The following is an 18,261-nucleotide window of genomic DNA, read 5'->3' as shown; positions in this document are numbered from 1 at the left end:
AGCCAGGGTTAAAATGAGATGAGTCAGAATACACTGGACTCTCCAGCGATGGTGTCCAGGGTGTCCCACCACTCGTGGGAATGGCTGCGGCACAGCAGGGACAAGCAGTAAATGCTGAAGGGTTTGAAATAGCAAGAAATCGGCTGTGGAATCAAAGAGAAAGCTAAAGCAATCCTGGCTCTTGAAAGTGTCTGAGGGCAACAGTCGGATCACTCTTCTGAAAGCTGTGAAACACGACCGCACCACCCCTTTAACGAGGTGCAGAGCGGGTAGAGGGGTCAGGGTCCTCCGTACGCCAGGATAGCCTTTTCATCCTGAAAAGAGCTCTATGACAAAAGGATGCCTCTTCTCCCATAACCTCCTTTTGAGACTTCAGTCCTTTCATCAATCAAAACAGGTATTTTGTTTTTGACTAAAGCAAATATTAAAAAAAAAAAAAAAAATGACAGCAGATTGCAGCTGCCTCCTCACCTTCACCCCATTTCATTCTGGCCACTGCACCATGTACTTCAACAGCTCTGATACAGTCACCACCTCCGTTTTCAGTCTCGGTCAGCAAATGACAGGGTAAGAATAAAGCAAGAGGCACACACAACCACTATGTCTCAGGTAAGTGATATTTTTGGCTGAATCTGCGCATGCAGTTGTCCATCTGTGCTGTGCACACATGTAATCCCGTCGCAGGCCTTAGACAGGAGCGTTGCAAACATAACGACCAAGCGTTCACTAAAATCCTCACCTTTCTTCATACGCACAGTGGTGTAATTTTAAGCTCAAGCAAGGCAGTGAATCACCAAAACTTTAGCAAGTACATTTGCAAGCCCAGCTTTTCTGAAGAGGGGGCCATTACACATCACTAAACTAAGCTAACACAAGCCAGATTCCTAGATGTTGGCTTTAAAAATGATTGACAAAATTGGTGTTTGAATGAGGAGTTTCATTGAAATAAAACTTGCCTTTGGACAGCCTCTTTCGGCACAGTCTCTGAAAGAGCATCCCCAAGAAAACAGGGCTGCAGGCAGAGTCCTGGGCGGCAGCAGCAACAGAAAACTGAAATGGGCTAAATTGAGACCCTGCCCTGCCAATTTTCCCTCCAGGAAGCATTCATCATTATCCTCTATTTTACAATGTAGGGAGCACTCAGCTGCACTCTCTTCTTTATTTTTAGCCGTGGATGTTATTTAGAAACCTTACCCACCAATGTTTGCCAGTGGCAGGTTATTACTAAGAGCTTTTTGAAATTCCAACCTTAGTGTCACCGAGTTATCCATCATCAGGCTATTTGCTGGGCAATGGAAAGAGCAAGAGGAAGTCTGCAGAGCTGGGCCGTATTCAGTCATCACTTCCCACTTAATACGGAAAGTGAAGGAAGAGATTTCAAGAAAAATGCCTGCCCAGCTATAGAGGGGAAGACATGAAGCTCAGACTCACAGACTGAATGAGCTTACTTCTCTGCTTTTCATGGAGTGAGAGGGAAAGGAGAACTACAGTTGGGGGAAAAAAAAAGGTATCTTGTGGTTAAGATATAGGAGTGAGGTACCCTGGCATTTAATCTCGTACCTCCACTGCAAAATGGTAAAAGCAGTATTTTATTCCCCTTCCTGCTCTGACATTTAATTAGCCAGGTCAGGAACAATAACCCACTAGGCAGGGGGGTGTATTTACAGCAGTGACAGATCTCTGGACACCCTGTTAGCACAGTCTTGGCAGAGAGTCCGCACAAGCCCTTCTAGCTGACATTGCTCGGAGGAGGAAAGGCAGCTTTGGCTCGCATAAAGAAAATCCTTAGTAATATTATGCCTATAAAGTGTTAATACGTTGTATTTAGATACATTTTTAATGTGGATATATATAAATTATAACAACAGGTCCAGAAGACAAAGGGAATAATAGAGCACAGATTCGAAGTGACAACTCAGGGCAAGCAGGAGGGGTTTGACGGTTCACTCTGCCCCTCTGCAGAAGTTTGTTGGGCAGTGACACAATACCCTTCAGGTAACGAGGAAGGAGGGAGCTCATACGGTCAGGCTTCACTGGTTTAGGGTTCTGGCACCTGCGTCCTCTGAGGTGCTGGCCTGGAAGAGTACAGTTACAAAATGTTTCGGGAAGTTTCTAAGCAGTCAACAAAAGTGCCCTTGGTGAATTCAGTTGAAATTTAATTCTTTCTGCCATCAGAAGTTATGCAAGGTGAGCAATAGATGTAACCTTTTCTTGACACCACCTTTTCTCATCAAGACAATATTCAGTGCAAACAAAAGCTTAAACACCAGCTTGTTTTCTTGCATTAACTGGGAAAATGTGCTGTTCAGAAACACCTAGCCATACATTATTATTACCTACAAAGATAGATGTGTACATAACCTTGTGCAAAAAAAAAGGAACAAGAAATGGTATGAAACTAACTAGTTGTCCCTTCTGTTTTCCATAATAAATGGTACAAGGTTCCATGAGTCATATTTGCTTTCCAAATACATTTTGCTTTCCAAATCAAGATGATTCTGTCTCTAACAGAAAATATTCCATAGTCACACTCTGTAGTTTGATATTACTCAAAAAAATTGGCTCATATTGCAAATTTCAGATTCTAGAAAAAGGAATATCTCTAACCCTGAAGAGCATTCAACGTCCCTTTTTGTTGAAGGGCAACATCCCCGAGGGCAGCAGTAGGACCATGCACATGTGGCTGGTTTAATAGATGGACACAGGCCTTTGCTATTCCTAGTTATCCCTAAACCATAAGAAGTAAAGATTGCCACACTCTGTTCTAGAAGTCATTTGCAAAAAGCAAGGCAGATAAAAGCACTGAAGCTGATTTTTTTTTTTTTTTTTTACAACCATATTGAGGTCATATCTTCCAAACACAAAAAAAGAGAAGAACAGGAAATCCTTGGACCAAAGTTAGGTCTAACTGGTAATTAAAACTAAGTGATAGGTTCTGATAGCTCTTATCACAGTCTTTGAGAGGGAAGCAGCCTTACAGGAGTGCTCTTCTGCAGCTACAAAGAGGAAACCACACATCTCATGGTCTTTCCCACTGATTTCAGGAAAATCCCTTATGCTGAAATGTGAACTGAAAACCAATTAAACCCTTACAGGAAGACGCGAGATGGCTTAGTCAGCCAAAGATGTTTCTTTTGCAGTCTTCTCATGGGCCCACACACAAACAGGCAGACACTCAAGTACACATCATTTTAAACGGCCTGAAACTAGTACTTCTGCAGGTCTAGGAGTGGCTGGGGACAGGCACAGCATGCAGTCCATCTCTAGCATGAAAGGAGCGGCAGCATCAGGGGGACAAAAATTTTCTGGTTGGGGGGGGGAAGGGGTGAGGTGTCTGTCCTTCACCTACGAGTATTTTGTCAGTACAGCAACAAATTGAGGTGCCCTAAGCATCAGTAGAAAAATCTCTCCCCGAATCCATCCACTCACAGCATCTGACAGTGCCAGGAGTGAGGTCAGTCGGCAGCATTAGGTTATTAGGCTTTAAAAGGCCAAATGCACCCACTGCTCAGCCCCAGCACCACAGAGCAATACGATTTACGAAGACAAGGGCTTCCAGGGAGATGAGGAAGATATTCCAGGGATTCCTGGCACTGACAAAGCTGAATAGCAGAATGCAGCTGGCTCAATCACGTCTGCTTGTCTCTCACTCTGTAAATGAGAGGACAAGACTGATACTGAGTATTATTAGCCTAAAGCACTTAAAATCCCTTGAATAAGACAAAGCACCTGCAGGTGCTATTAAGTGTTTTGCAATCAGGTCTGCTTTGTCTCCTTTTACGCTTGGATGAGAAGGAGAATTGTATATAATGTCCAAAAGTTGAGTCTGTTTAAATTAACCTGTTAACTGGCTGAAATTATGGAAACACTCATCTGAAAACCACCTCATCGCAATCACTATTGCATGTTCTTTTTCCTCACTAAACGTAAAGGTTGGCAGGCCACCTCTTCATTTGTAGCACTGGTGTTTTGTGCTCCAGCCAGGGATGAAAGAAAATCCAGTGTGCCAGACCCCAAATGATGCAAACTGCTAGTGGTCTGCTTCAACAGGGTTTCAGCTGCTTGTATCAGGTGAGGATCTACTCTTCCAATTTGAAAATCTCTTCCATTAATCTGGTACAGACATATGCAACTTCCACTGACCTCAGCTGATGCCAGATTCATTCTTGCCTTAGGTCATAGTGAGCCTTAGACTATAAAGTAACATTATTAGCTACGGACATGACTGTGAAGTGTATGAACTACAACTTCTTTGAAAAATACAACTGAAATCTTTCCAATATTGCATTTCATATCTAATATTGCAAGTGATTCTGCAGTCTGTGAATCTGACTACTAAAAATGCTCTTAGAAAGCTGCTACCCTAAGACATTAAAGAAAAAGACAGTGCTTAATCATCTGATTGTTTACAACACGGTCGTTGTATGTCCTCTTTGACAGATTCTTGTGAGGCTCCTACTTCCAGTTTTGTTGGATTTTGATAATCTCCAAGTAAAAACAGCCCAAACCATACTTCCACAATTTATTATAACTAGTGATATCTTCATGATTTCAGATAAAAATACTAAGTCAATACTCAAGAGGTTCATGATTTACAAGTCACTTACTTAGTGAATAAGATCTAAAGTTTAATTTGTTGCATTTGTCAAATATTCTATTATCAAAAACTAAAACTCTACTAAGGCAGCTCTTCAGCATCAAATAACTGTACGTCAATAGAGAGCTGAGTAACCATCATGATGAAGTGTCCAGGTGATGAATTCAAGCACATGTTTACAGATATTTCCAAGTCAAAGCCTCTAAAATAACGTGCACAGAATTCAAAAACAGCGTACTTTGCTTTTGCTTTGCTAAGATAAAACATTTTATCTGCTAAGTCCTTTCCTAAAATGAATAAAGCTGAGGAGAGGTCTTCAAGAGTATTTCACTATTTCAGGTACTTGGAACTGCAGGAGAGTAGTAGGTACCTGGCTGCATGGGAGCAACCGACTGTTTATTATCCTCCAACTTCCTTTACAATTTCCAATTTCACCTGGCACAAACTATTGTTGAAAAAGGGTGAAAATAAAGCAAAGTTATATGCATTTATCAGCTATTATCAGCTTGAATCTCATGATGAGTGTTAAACAAGGTTTTTCATTCAACAACCTCACAAGGGAATTCTCTCTAGAAAACTACATTATCCACACTTAGCAACAGATGTTACTTTCTCTTTGCCTTTCCCTGAAGATTAAATAGTTTAACTAGTGAAGAAACAAGCAAGAAATAACAACATACAAAGAAAAGAAACCTTATAATATTAACTGCTTTCTAAAACATGACTAAGTTTTTTAACAAAGAAAACCATTTGTTTTTCTTTAATTTCATCACAGCCAATATTTCATTAGTTCTGCTGTCATCATCTTATTTACAGCTTTTTTTCTTGGAAAGGGAGTTCTTTTGGGGGCCAAATGATGAGAAAAAGGACATGAATGAAAGCCTCCTTGGTAAGAAACATCCTGACAGATCTAATCTCCACATTTTACCCATTTCATCTTTGTGGGTTTGGGGTGGGTTGCCCTGACATTTTAGAATCAAGGCTTATGCTGGCAATATGTGAAAATATGAGCTTAAACTGTCTCATCTTTTCAGGCATAGAAAGGAATGAAGATCAGGTCTTGCATATCCTATGCTCTAATCAGTAGCCCAGAATAGAAAACAGCAAAGATGCATTTTCCTCTGAGGCCATTCTAAAAAAAGAGGAGGTTGCCACTGCTAAATATCGTCAAATCTGGTCACAGGTAGTCACTCTAATGTAGTGAGGAGAGAGTACTTGCAGCTGCCTACCCTGCCGGTGGGCAGATTCTGGTCAGGATTAGACACAAGAAGCTCTACCAGCCAAACCCGAGACGTGCACAGGCTGAGACACAGAAATCTTTAGTATTTAGAAAACTTTAAGGCTCAAAATGCTGGTGCTGATTGAGTTCAAATGCTTCCACAGTTAGGGACATATTTGCATAATGAAATTCAATGTTCCTTTTTGCAATCTGGCCTTCAAGCTGATAAAAGTTTTCTTTTTTATGTGTTTTTAAACTATTATTTATAGAAGCACAGGTCACTTCCCTCAGTAAAAACTGTCTAAGTTAGATCACACTTGTTTAAAGAACTGATTTTAACTGTAGCAGTCTACCCAAATGATGATATTTGTATACAGAACTAATGCAAGGTTTGAGCTCTAGGTGCATTTTGAAAGATTTCTAAGTGAGACCCTGAAGACCATCTCCACAATCCACCTCCGGTAAATCACTCTAGAGGCTGAAGAGTGGTGCTGTATTCAGAATCAGAGTACAGGCCGTTAAGTCCCCGTAGTAAAACAAGCATAAAAATCACCCCTTGCCTCTATAAACTTTTGGGTGTGTGAAGGCTCATCATAAGAAATATAATAACAAAAAAAATCAGAAAAGGAGAAGGGTAATTCTAGAGGCGAAAACCACAGATATTTCTATCTGCTTAACTGAATCAAAGTCACATCAAATTTGTGAAATACACAGATTCCTCTCCACCTGCAAGGAACAACACGTTTTGGGAATTTGGGACTGGGAGTTGAAAGAATAAAATATGAGAAGGTGGCGATAGAATTGTCAGTGATAACTGATACAACAGGGGACTGAACTTAATGCTGCAAGAGGTGCTTTCCCTTCTCATGCACCTATTCTCCTCTGACCTATGGCCCCCGCTGCTGTCTGACTTAAACATGGCACCACATCACAAAGAGTAGACGACAGTTGCATAGCAACTGCAGGGACAGAACCCAAGGACTTCTCTCATTCAGCACACCAGATGATTAAAAACCAACGTCAATAATTTCAACAGTGAGTTTGTTTTTGAGTGCGGGGAATAAACAGGAACACAGCAGAAAGACAACACTGCTCCCTGGGTGCCAAATAGACATCCTCTCAGGATCCCTGGAGAGAAGGCTATGAAATGTAACATTAATCACGGACTGCAGAGCCCAAGACAAGAGGTGAGAAGGGTATTTTATTCACTGATTTAAAATAGATGACACTTTCTATAAATTAACAGAGTTGCAACGAAACATTCAGATGTATTGTGAGCAAATCCCAAACATCCAAAACCTTGACTGGTCCCACTCAACCTGCATGACTTCCACACTGGATCTTCTCTGAAGAACAGTCCTGAGGGCATCCCAGGCAGCAGTTTTAAGTTTTCCCTTGAGGCCTTGCGTATAATAGGTTTGAAGAGCTATGCATAAGGCAATATTTGGGGAGTACACACAGATGCCTCATCTGTCTAACTTTCCAATCTTCTCTTCACCAGGTTTTGGTGGAGGGAGGACCTAAACCAAGTATTATTTCATTTTATATGCCCTGGGCTGCAACAATTGCCATGGCTCTGCTCCCCTACCCAAGTGGACTTCACTATCTAGAAGACTGAGGATATTAAAACTTACTAAAATGACAGTAGACATTCATAAGTGTCACTCCTCAGATGTAATGTAGCAAATGCCAGGATGCAAATGCACCACAACGCTGCAGTGGATGTCAGAGCAACCTGTCTATTTTGCACTGCAATGGATATGATCACCAACCATATCTCTGGAAATGAAGCAGGAGCTGACAGCTAAGGGGCAGCAACTTATTATAATATGTTATTGTAAAATATATTGGAAAATTTCAGATCACGTAGGTTTTCCAATGCTGAGCAGAGAAATCCCCTTACACCTTTTGACAATAAGGCCTTACATGTCGCTGCCTTTTATGCAAACACAGCTTCTTCCCATTTTTGCAAGGACCTTAGAATCAGTTTGAGCTTGTAATCAGATACATGAGGCTCTAGCCCACTATTTTTGGCACTTAATAGCAAAGCTAATAGTGCCATTAATCCACTTTGTTATATAACATTTACTTTCCACTTCGAACTGCATCTCAGTGCAAATGGTAGCTTGATTCTTGCTGTCAGGTCCATTCAGAAATTCATGATGAAATCTATTTAATGACTTATTCTCAGATTTAGCTGAAAGGCAGGGAAATCTGTAGCAGTCTTTTGAAAGAGTGTGGCAACGAGGGATGAAGCGCTCTGGAGTCGATATTTACAGGACTAATGCAGTATATTGCTGAGACTAACCAGATGGGGAAGACAGGACTACAATGTAAATGGCAAAGATCTCCCATGAATTGGTTGACATGTGGGTGCCCAAAACATAAGTGCCCCTCCATCAGCAGGTAAAGCAGAGCCAAGCCCAGAAGGATGCTGCTTCTCCAGGGTGAGCTCTCCTCCATGAATGGGAGCTCTGCCTTCCATCCTGTCCTCACCCTGGGAGGATACAACCTCCACCTGCCACTTCAGAAGACAGTACCCAAGGACGGAGCTGGCGGGGAGGGACATCTGTCCAGTCTTGCAGATGGGCTCCTGCTCGTTGGGAAAACAATGCTTAGGCCAGTGATAGTCATTATGTCTTGACATCACGATCTTCAGTGCAATATATCAGGTCAAGGCAAGTGGCAGGAAGCAACTAGGGCTCACTGCACAAAATAAAGATAGCTGCTCTAGGCATAAATCCATAACTGCTACACTTGAACAGAGGGAATATCTTTTCCCTGCCATGGGATTAGATGCATGGGAGAGAGTGGGTTTTTTTAAGCTATCTGCTTTGAAATACATCACTGTGAATTTAGGGACAAACTGATTAAGATCTTTAAAATGTTAACTGGACAACCTGGTGGGTATCATCTGGAGATGGAATTTGAGATTTCTTGCCTCTTGGTATTGAATTATGGGTGAATAATAATAATAATTCTGTGGGCTCGAAATAAATCTGGAAAAGATTTGTGACTTTTGGAGCTAACAAACCTATAATAGAAATCCCATACATCAGTATAGGTGATGTTGTGTTGCTTTGCTTTGATTCTAAAGTACTTCTGCGAAAACACGAGTCATGAAATATATAGACATCAGTGAGCACTTTCAAAAAAAATCAAAACTAACAAAATTCACTACAGAGATATAGTGAGTGAATAATGTGCAAGGAAAATCTACCTTACGTTTGCCTGCTAACATATGATAACTTACAATCTTCCTGGTTCTTCATCGGCTTAAAGTCAGTACAATTCCAGTGAAGATCAGTTATGGCGGGCTCCTGTGAGAAAAGGCAGCTTCTGGGGCAAAGGATTACTTTTGAAAGAGTAAAGAAAGGAAAGGGCACATGGAAGCTTGTTTAATTTCTCCATCAGAGATGTCTAGCTGGGCAGCACTTCTAGTACAGGTGCCCAAGGGTGTATGGGCCTGCCAAAATACTGGAGACAGACCCAGCAACTCAGTATCACACTGGGTCAGACCAACACATCTCATAGCTCTGTGTTCACATGAGCTGCCCATGAAGGTCACTAAAAGAACCTTCGCTAGAAGTGGTCTGATATCAGAGCAGTCCCACATAGCCAGCATTTACACTAATGAATAAAGGACTTTATAGAGATTTAAGGGATGATGAGAACATTCGAGAGCAGTTAGGTCAGAACGCTTCAGGCTGTTGGAGATGAAGGAAACCAGACCAACAATAAGTGTCCATTCTCACGAACTGGGCAATAGTATTAAAAAGAAAAGAAAATAAAATCTAAAAAAAAATGTTTAACTGAGGCAATTGAACTTTAACAACTCTGTCCTTGTTCAGCTACAAATTAACTTCCATGTAACTGGTTTAATAACGAGCTGAGCCTCTGGCCCTCCTGGGATGACCCTTCTCTGCCAGTACAACATAGCACACTTCTGCAGACAGGGAGAAGGAAAGGAAAAAAAAAAAACAGAAAAAAAAGGAAAGAAAAAAGAAAAATCAAATCACAAAAGCTGGTTAAGCCTTTAGGCTGTCTGAGATCCTTCGGCAGAGCTGGAGAGTCATGACAGAGAGAGCACAGTGTGGAGACTCGCACCTGTGCTTCACTTGTGAGCAAGGAATTTAGGAACCAAAGTAAACAAACAAAACCCAAACAATTTGTGGCAAGGAATGAAATCCCTGGGAGCTTGTCTCTGATGAAACCAACATTATCTAGCTAATGACAGCCTTTGCAGCACCTCAGCAACTATATCATGGGCATATGATTTGTACCCACATCCCATCTGCGCTACAGCTCACCCTCAGGTTGTTCTCTTTAACCACACGGTCCAAAACCCAAGTGATCCCGGACACCCTCAAGTGAGGTGTTGTCTCTACTCAGCTCAGGGCTCAAAGAGCTCATTCGAATCAGGCAAGAGGAGCTCTGGCTCCAGGCAGGAGAGGAGCGGAGGCCAGGACAGCGTATGGGCATCCTGCCTGCCCCTGAACCCCTGCCACCTCCAGCTGCCCACCCCTGCTCACTTCCACGGGCAGGACCCGGCTGCCGAAAGCAGGCATAAAGTTTTGCTGGATGAAAATCCCATTTTTTCAGACGGAATTTAAGGCAAATCCATTCTATCCGCTATCTGCAGAGGGCGCCAGACAGTTTCAGATCTGCTGGTGGAGCCAGCGGTGGGGATGCTGTACCTGGTGTTCGCAGCTGTCAGTCAGAAAGGTGCCTGCTCTCTAATGGCCAATGTTCTGCACGGAGGGTTAAGTAGGAGTTGTTTTTTCTTTCATGCATGTATAAATCCCTTAGTTCCCTTTTCCTTTCTTGCCACTGAAATAGCAAGAGATACTTCACCGAGCCTGCAACATACTGGCAACAAACCTGCACCGGCCCCAGCAGATGATGCCAGATGAGAAAACTCCCTGCTTTTAATCATCAGGAGAGCTAGAACCAGCAGTGTGCTGCTGCCGATTTTTCCCTCCAGAGAAAACTCTTTGATGCCTGCAAGATTCAAAGCTGACTTTCTTATAAAGGAGAAGAGCAGCCTGTGACTGACATAAAACTCCCTGTAAATGCAGATATTTCTATGTTTCTACTTGTGAAAGCGACCTCAGAAAACTCTTGTTTGATTCCATTCCATGAGCACAGCAACAACTTGGAAGGACTTCTTTTCCTTTTTCTTTTCTTTCTCCCCTTCTTTTTTCTTTTTAGCCTGTGCTCTGTCAGGTCCATAATCACTTGTGAATTCAACTCCTTTGCGACAATGAATACCACACACTTTGCATTTTCATTTCAGCCTGTGCTTAATGTCACCGAAGACTTCAATGACTCAATTCTGAACAACAGAAGTGGTGATGGATTTTGTGAGCAGGTCTTCATAAAAGCTGAGGTCTTCTTGACTTTAGGGATCATCAGCCTCCTGGAAAACATCCTTGTCATTCTTGCAGTGCTGAAGAATGGAAACCTACATTCTCCCATGTATTTCTTCCTCTGTAGCTTGGCTGTGGCAGATATGCTAGTGAGCATGTCAAATGCCTTGGAGACTATCATGATTGCAATCCTGAGCAACGGCTATTTGATCATTGATGACCACTTTATCCAGCATATGGACAATGTTTTTGACTCAATGATTTGTATTTCTTTGGTAGCCTCAATTTGCAACCTCTTGGTTATAGCCATTGACAGGTACATAACTATTTTCTATGCTCTCCGTTACCACAGTATCATGACTGTGAAGAAAGCTTTAACCCTGATTGTGGTCATTTGGATTGCTTGTATCATCTGTGGCATCATATTCATTGCCTACTCAGAAAGCAAAACTGTCATTGTCTGTCTCATCACCATGTTCTTTACCATGCTCTTTCTCATGGCCTCCCTTTACGTTCACATGTTCTTGTTTGCACGCCTGCATGTTAAGCGGATTGCAGCCCTCCCCGTGGATGGGGTGCCCTACCAGCGTACCTGCATGAAAGGCGCTGTCACCATCACTATATTACTTGGTGTCTTCATTGTTTGCTGGGCACCTTTCTTCCTTCACCTCATTCTCATCATTTCTTGCCCAATGAATCCTTACTGCATCTGTTACACTTCACACTTCAATACCTATCTGGTCTTGATAATGTGCAACTCAGTAATTGATCCACTCATTTATGCTTTCCGGAGCCTGGAGATGAGAAAGACTTTCAAAGAAATAGTGTGTTGCTGTTATGGCATGAGTGTGGGACAGTGCATGCTGTAAACATCTGGCTTTGTGCTGAGATTAGAGAGAGGATACACACAACAGGTATATGAATATATATATATATGTATCTAGATACATAGCAGCTCCGCTTTAAAAGCGGTGCTCAAAGGAAGTGCACAGGAAAGAAAGAATTACCTTCTACTTGATGCCTTGTTTCATACTTTTCAAAATTAAAATCAGATTCAACTAAATTATTTGAAATTATTTAAATAGCTATAACAGAGGGAAATCCAGAGTGGCTTACAAAACAGCTGAAGAAACTTACTGGAAAAATGAATCCTGAAAGGGATTCTCTACCTTCTAGAGAATGAAATAATATTATCTCTACCATTTATTTGTACCGGTTGCTTTACCTCTGTGCCGTTATCAACAAGTCAGTGTTTTCTAAAAGCTTTCATTAGTAACCTCTATGGAAAGCTATTCACTTGCAAGACAAATCAAAACATCAACAGGTAACAGCATTGCTCTACACTTACTCCCATGCCTCTGCCTTTTATTAAAAGAATAGATTGACATTTATGCTGCTTGCTATAAAGCAACCTGGATAAAATCTTCAAAGGGTGAAAGTAAACATTCCTCTTGCACTGAAATATTCTTTCAGTAGAAATCAGTTAAATAAAAAGGAACAGAATCAGTTAAATAAAAAAGAACTATCAGTGATAGTGTGACTTAAACAGCTGCCTGGTAGAAGTGACTCACATGAAGAAGGCATTTACATTACTTATTGTGATATAGGTGTATTATATCCTTGAATTTTTAATTTTATTTTTTTTTAACCGGAATGCACTGATCAGTGTAGTATTTGGTATGTTAATAAGTCACAGAAATCTCCTTTTGATAAATTGTCAGCAATGAGACCCATCCCTCAAAAATTTTTAAGACTACACAGATCTGAACATAAAGAATAGCTAAAATGCAAAATAGTTTGAATTTAGCTTTGTGTAAAAGCTCCATGGAGTCTTTAGAGACATCCATTTGGCTAAGTTATGCACCTGGGGGAAATAAGATGTGTATGGGAGATATGACCTCTATGCATTGAGAAATATACATCATGGGTCAGTCTCTTTTTACTTAGAGTTTTACACTGCGTTTGGTGGATGGACACTGCTGCATTGGAAACAAGAAAGCAACATGCTGTTTGCAATCATTTTCAAACTCTGTGTGCAAGTTGGTGGCATGTAAATCATGCAACTTCAGCTACAATAATTTAGTCTTTGCCTGAATAAACCATGTAAGTGGCCTTCAAATAGCACATTGTAACTGAGCAAAGGCTGATGCGATTTGTATATAATGCAGCGTACAGACAGTATCACGGACAATGCCAGACTAAGAAAACTATAAGCCATCCTAAAGTCTGCTTAGCACCTTTCTTGTATCTCGCTTTTAAGAGGGGCAGTAACCCTCGGGGTGTTCTATTGCTTTCAAACACTTAAATGTTCTCGTTTGACTTAACACTATTTTTTTAATTATTTTTTTTTTTTCTTTGAGTGGAGTTGCTAGCTTGTTATTTCTGGGGATCCCCTCTGTCGGTTTAGGAACAGTTATCCAGACCAGAGCTTCCCAGTTTACTCTGCCTCCAGATGTGCTTTCACACACTAGTCCTGGTACAACCCAGGCTGATGGTGTTTCACTGCTGCTGACCCCAGAACCCAGCTCTGTCCATGGAGAAAATACATCCCACAGTTTGCAAATACTGGCCTGTGTTTGTATTTTATTCTCAGCATCCTACAACCTACACAGGGAGCAACCTAACTTCCCCGTCCTATGGAGCATATAATTTTCATGGCGCCAAGACCCATCTCTCCCTGTGCTCTACCCACACTCTGCCTATCAGCCCAAACCAACCTCATGCTCCCTATTTCCCTTGCCCTCTGATCGCATCCTAAACTCCCTAATTGAGTTCTCATTTCCTCCCATAATCCCATCCTCCAGACTTCCACCTTCTCAACACTCCCCTGTTCCAACACTTACCTAGTTTCATAACCCCTAATTAAAAAAAAAAAACCACTAAACTAAAAAAACCACCAAGGTCACTGCAGAGCATGTGGCAGAACAGGCACAGATGAAAATTCTCCCACGATTCAGGTAGAGACCAGAGAAAACCCCACCAACTGGCAAGTAAGCTAAACCTGAATGCTTTCAGCCTTATCTCCGTCTCACAAATTACAGTTCAGCAGTACTAAGATCTGTTCTGTTAGCTCAGCCTGTCTGATGTTGCTACATCTGATGTGGCACATCAAGATGAACTGAAACAAATCGGCATAGGAAACAACACAACTGGCCTTTTCTGGTGTGGAAAGACTGTACCTACTTGTTGTAAAAAACACTACCCGTTGTCAGTGTTACGTACCTCTTTACTCTGGAGCATGGTTTGCCATGATATTCTGCCTCAGGTTATTGTCTATTTAGCATTTATCGTACCTAATGTCCTACTTATTTCTCTTTTTAAAAGTGATTTTAGATGAGACTGATTCATACTGTGCTTTGCCTTTAAGCAAAACATACATCTGTTGAATAAAACAATCTGAAGACATCACTTAGAATCCTGTTTGCTTCTATCAGGGCACCATGCCATGTCACACTGCAGTCCTGGTGGTCTGGGTCACAACACTAGAAATAGTGGCAACAGTGGGCAAAACCATCCTAATTTTACATGCTGACTACAGAGCTACACAAAAAGGAGCAAAAAAAAAAAAAAAAGCCAAATGCCTCTATCCTACATGCAAACACAATGGGAAGAGAATCCATAAAAATCCCTCAAAGGTATCTCACACTTTCTGGCACCAGCTGGTGAAGGCGCAGCTCCTCCCCACAGGTTATCCAGAGATGGATGGTGGGTTTGTCCAGCCCCAGTTCCAGATTCCCAACTCTAACTCATACTTTGAAAATTCAGGGTGCAATCTTCTGCATGGAGCCAGGATAGCAGCCACAACACAGCAGCCTGTCATTGATGGGAAGGGAAAGAAACAGTCTCCATGGGACGGAACCCCACAATAGGAGGTAGTGAAAGAATACTAACAGCTACAGCTCCAGGTATGAAGTGAAAGGGACGGGAAGAACAGGACTGCACTCTAAGGAAATACCACCGCAATCAGCTGCTGTGGGCCAGATCTTAACACTTCACTGAAAAGGGAATCCTGGAACTGGTGTTCAGCCATCCTCAGTCCGCAGGGACAGAGCTGAGGCTCAAGTCGGGACTCACCTAAGAGACACACAAGGACTGGAACATCGCCAGAAGCCCACCAAAACAGTATAATTTCCCAGCATTGCACCCTATAGGTGTGTACATACAGCAGAACAAAGACATCACAGCAACGCATGCTAGTACGGGGCAGCAGCCCTTTAACGTATGCTAGTAACCAGAGCAACATCTCTGTCTGCTGAGAATCTGCCCCTGTTTACAATCGCAGTGAAACGTGAACACTTCCAGAGTTGTTACTATTAAGCGAATGTATAATCTGTTCATAAGAAGAAATGTTTCTTCCTTGGTAAGTGCGCTGGGCTGAACAAGATAATATGCAGTTTCCCCCTAGATAGTATGAGAAATGGCAGACTGAGATAATATCCTTTTCATCTAAAGGTGCCGTTCACATGGATTTATTGATTCAGTTTTTCTGCAAGAAAATCAGGCACTTCACAAGCACTGTCGGATTACTATTTGCTCGAAGACTTGTTAGAAAACCCTCATATATTCAGACAAATATTTGAATTAGCAGGAACACGAGTTATCCTCCTAAGCCAACTCAACATATATTCTGCAAATTACAACCAGATTTGCCTCTTTCATATAAAATTCAGCACTATGCATGCAATTTTCCCATTGATAAGTGTCCAAATATTTTATAATTGAAAGCATTTCTCCTAGTGGATAAATAACAAAGTCCAGGCATAGAATTCTGCAGTCAACTAAGGTCATCATTAGGGTAATCAGTACAAATACCTTGATTACCTCTTCACTGAAGTAAGATACCTCTCTGTGTTCAAGCCTAGTTCGGGACCAGGGTTAGCTGTTTGGTTTCATAGCTACACCTAAACCCTGAAGGTTATTTTGAAGCTCACTCACAAAGGAATCCTGCTTCACAGCATACGCTGCAAGCCCCTCTGCTGGGCAACCCATCCCAATCTCAGTTCCACACCTCTGAGACACTATGAGAGAAACCAGGTAACCTGGGCACCGAACCGAGACACCCAGCATTGGTACAGCAGAGGCAACAGTTCCAGAACAGCCTGTTCCTTCCTGTCTCCACCAACCTAAGAGTAGAGACAAGCTGCACCAATTGATATAAGATGATCCCTTCTGAATAAGGCGCAGGCATCTGGACAACATTCAGTGGGCTACAGGGTGCAGGGCAGGGGGGCTCACATAGCTTGTATTAGCAATCTGAAGGTCAACTCCAGATACCACTGTAAATTTTGCTACCAAGTTATAACAGGGGTCCCTGGTGTTCCCTCTTCAGAAGAGGTCTGGGTACAGGCATGGATCTAATTCCTCATCACGACTCTAACACAATACCTGTGTTCAATAGGCTTTCACGTGGAAGGCGGATGAAAGAAACAGCTTTCAAACTAAAAACACTACAAATACTAATAAAAATTCCTGCCCATATATGTCTCTGTGAAGAACATTCACATGGTGCTGTTCTGATCAATTTTGAAAGTTAAAAATTAAAAGCTTAAAATACAGCCTTCTTTTTAAGTGGTTCAATTAATAATGTACATTAAGTGGACAGAGGCACTGAGGAAGGAAGATAAAGCAGAGTCTTAAGGCCAGAGCTATGAGTGAAGCCCATTTGCACAGGGGAAGCTCACTGCACTGGGAGCTTCGCAGCATCACAGCTGCACATTTCATTGTGTTCTCTCCTAGGCTGCCGTGTAATGGGGTCACAGCTCAAGTCAGACTTTACACTGATGAATGAAAATAAGCCCTATCAGATTCACTCCAAAGAGAAAAACATAGCTTTTGATGCTTTAAATCTGCTTGGAAAACAAGCATTTTTTATTCTTCTTGTTTAAAATTAATTTTTCCAGAAATAACATGCATAGGGAAGCTTGCTCCAAATCCGCTTTTCATAACCATTCACCATCTCAACATCATCACAGTCATTATATTTTTCATATGCAATTTAAATTGTAGTACAGGCATATGCTCATTCATCACTCTTCTAATATACACCTGTTAGAGTCAACCTAAAATCACTGGGTAAGGCAGCAGCACAGGACTTTGCTACTGACACCAGCACTGATTTGAGCAAAAGGCGTATTTCCATCACACTCACTGATGCAGTGCTACGCAAAGTAGCCCTAAACCTGCCTGATAAGGGGAGACCAGTATATCGCAGGTGAATTAGAAATGTCTCCGAAACAGAAACTATAAATACTGGAACACAGTTCCAGATTTGGTGTTTGTGCAGTGCTGTATTGGTCAATGTGGCAGAAGCCCAGAAGTATATACTTCAACAGTAAGAACTGAACCATGACTTCTAAGAGTTAAGATATAAATTTATAACATTCATGTCATTCTGAAAACACTAATGACAAAAGTAGATGTACTTACTATTTTTACCCATTTAAATGACTGTGCAGAAGGACACACCTCCTTGTTCTGAGATGGTGATGAAAATCTATTTATTATCTACTATTTTGCTGGTATGACTGTTCATAGTGCCACAATTAAGCATCTGCCCTAAGCAGTTATGAATTTCCAACTTTTTTTCTTTCTTGTTTTACACTTTCTTTGTTTATGAAAAAACACACTATTCCTCTCTTGTGAATACAAAGAAGGCACTGCTGAACTGAGATTTACTTAGAAAAACCATAAATCCATGATTCTACTGCTCAAACTCTCTCCATTAGTAACAAACACAGTCAGTATTCACCTTCAAGCCTAACTGATACAATTATGGTTTGTTATACATGTATTAGTGATTCAAGGTCAGAAATGAACATTCTAGAAAAAAATTAAAATATATAGAGCAGTCCTCATTGACTGTAATGGGTATAATAAGCTGCACAATTTCAACACATTACTGATATAATCACTACAGTTTTAAGGATACACACTGGGGGTAAACTGCAACTGAACTACAACATCAGAGGCCAAACATGATGGACTTGAGACCACTCTGTATTAACATATAAATATTACAACAAAGTATTAATTGATGTAACAATGAATACAATTTAAATTAACAGGATAAAGGCTTG

General features: G+C 41.4%; 1 protein-coding gene across 1 annotated transcript; it reads left to right on the top strand.

Annotated features, from left to right (window-relative positions):
- The first annotated feature begins 10,852 nt into the window (after positions 1-10,852).
- On the top strand, positions 10,853-12,054 carry MC3R (melanocortin 3 receptor). Its single transcript, XM_074605018.1, has one exon. It carries the CDS (start codon positions 10,903-10,905, stop codon positions 12,052-12,054), a length of 1,152 nt encoding a protein of 383 aa, XP_074461119.1. The 5' UTR covers positions 10,853-10,902.
- Positions 12,055-18,261: the final 6,207 nt, after the last annotated feature.

Source organism: Larus michahellis, chromosome 12, assembly GCF_964199755.1.
Source record: "Larus michahellis chromosome 12, bLarMic1.1, whole genome shotgun sequence".
Taxonomy (NCBI): Eukaryota; Metazoa; Chordata; class Aves; order Charadriiformes; family Laridae; genus Larus; species Larus michahellis.
The sequence above is the reverse complement of the archived record's forward strand: the minus strand, read 5'-3'. Positions and strand labels throughout refer to the sequence as shown.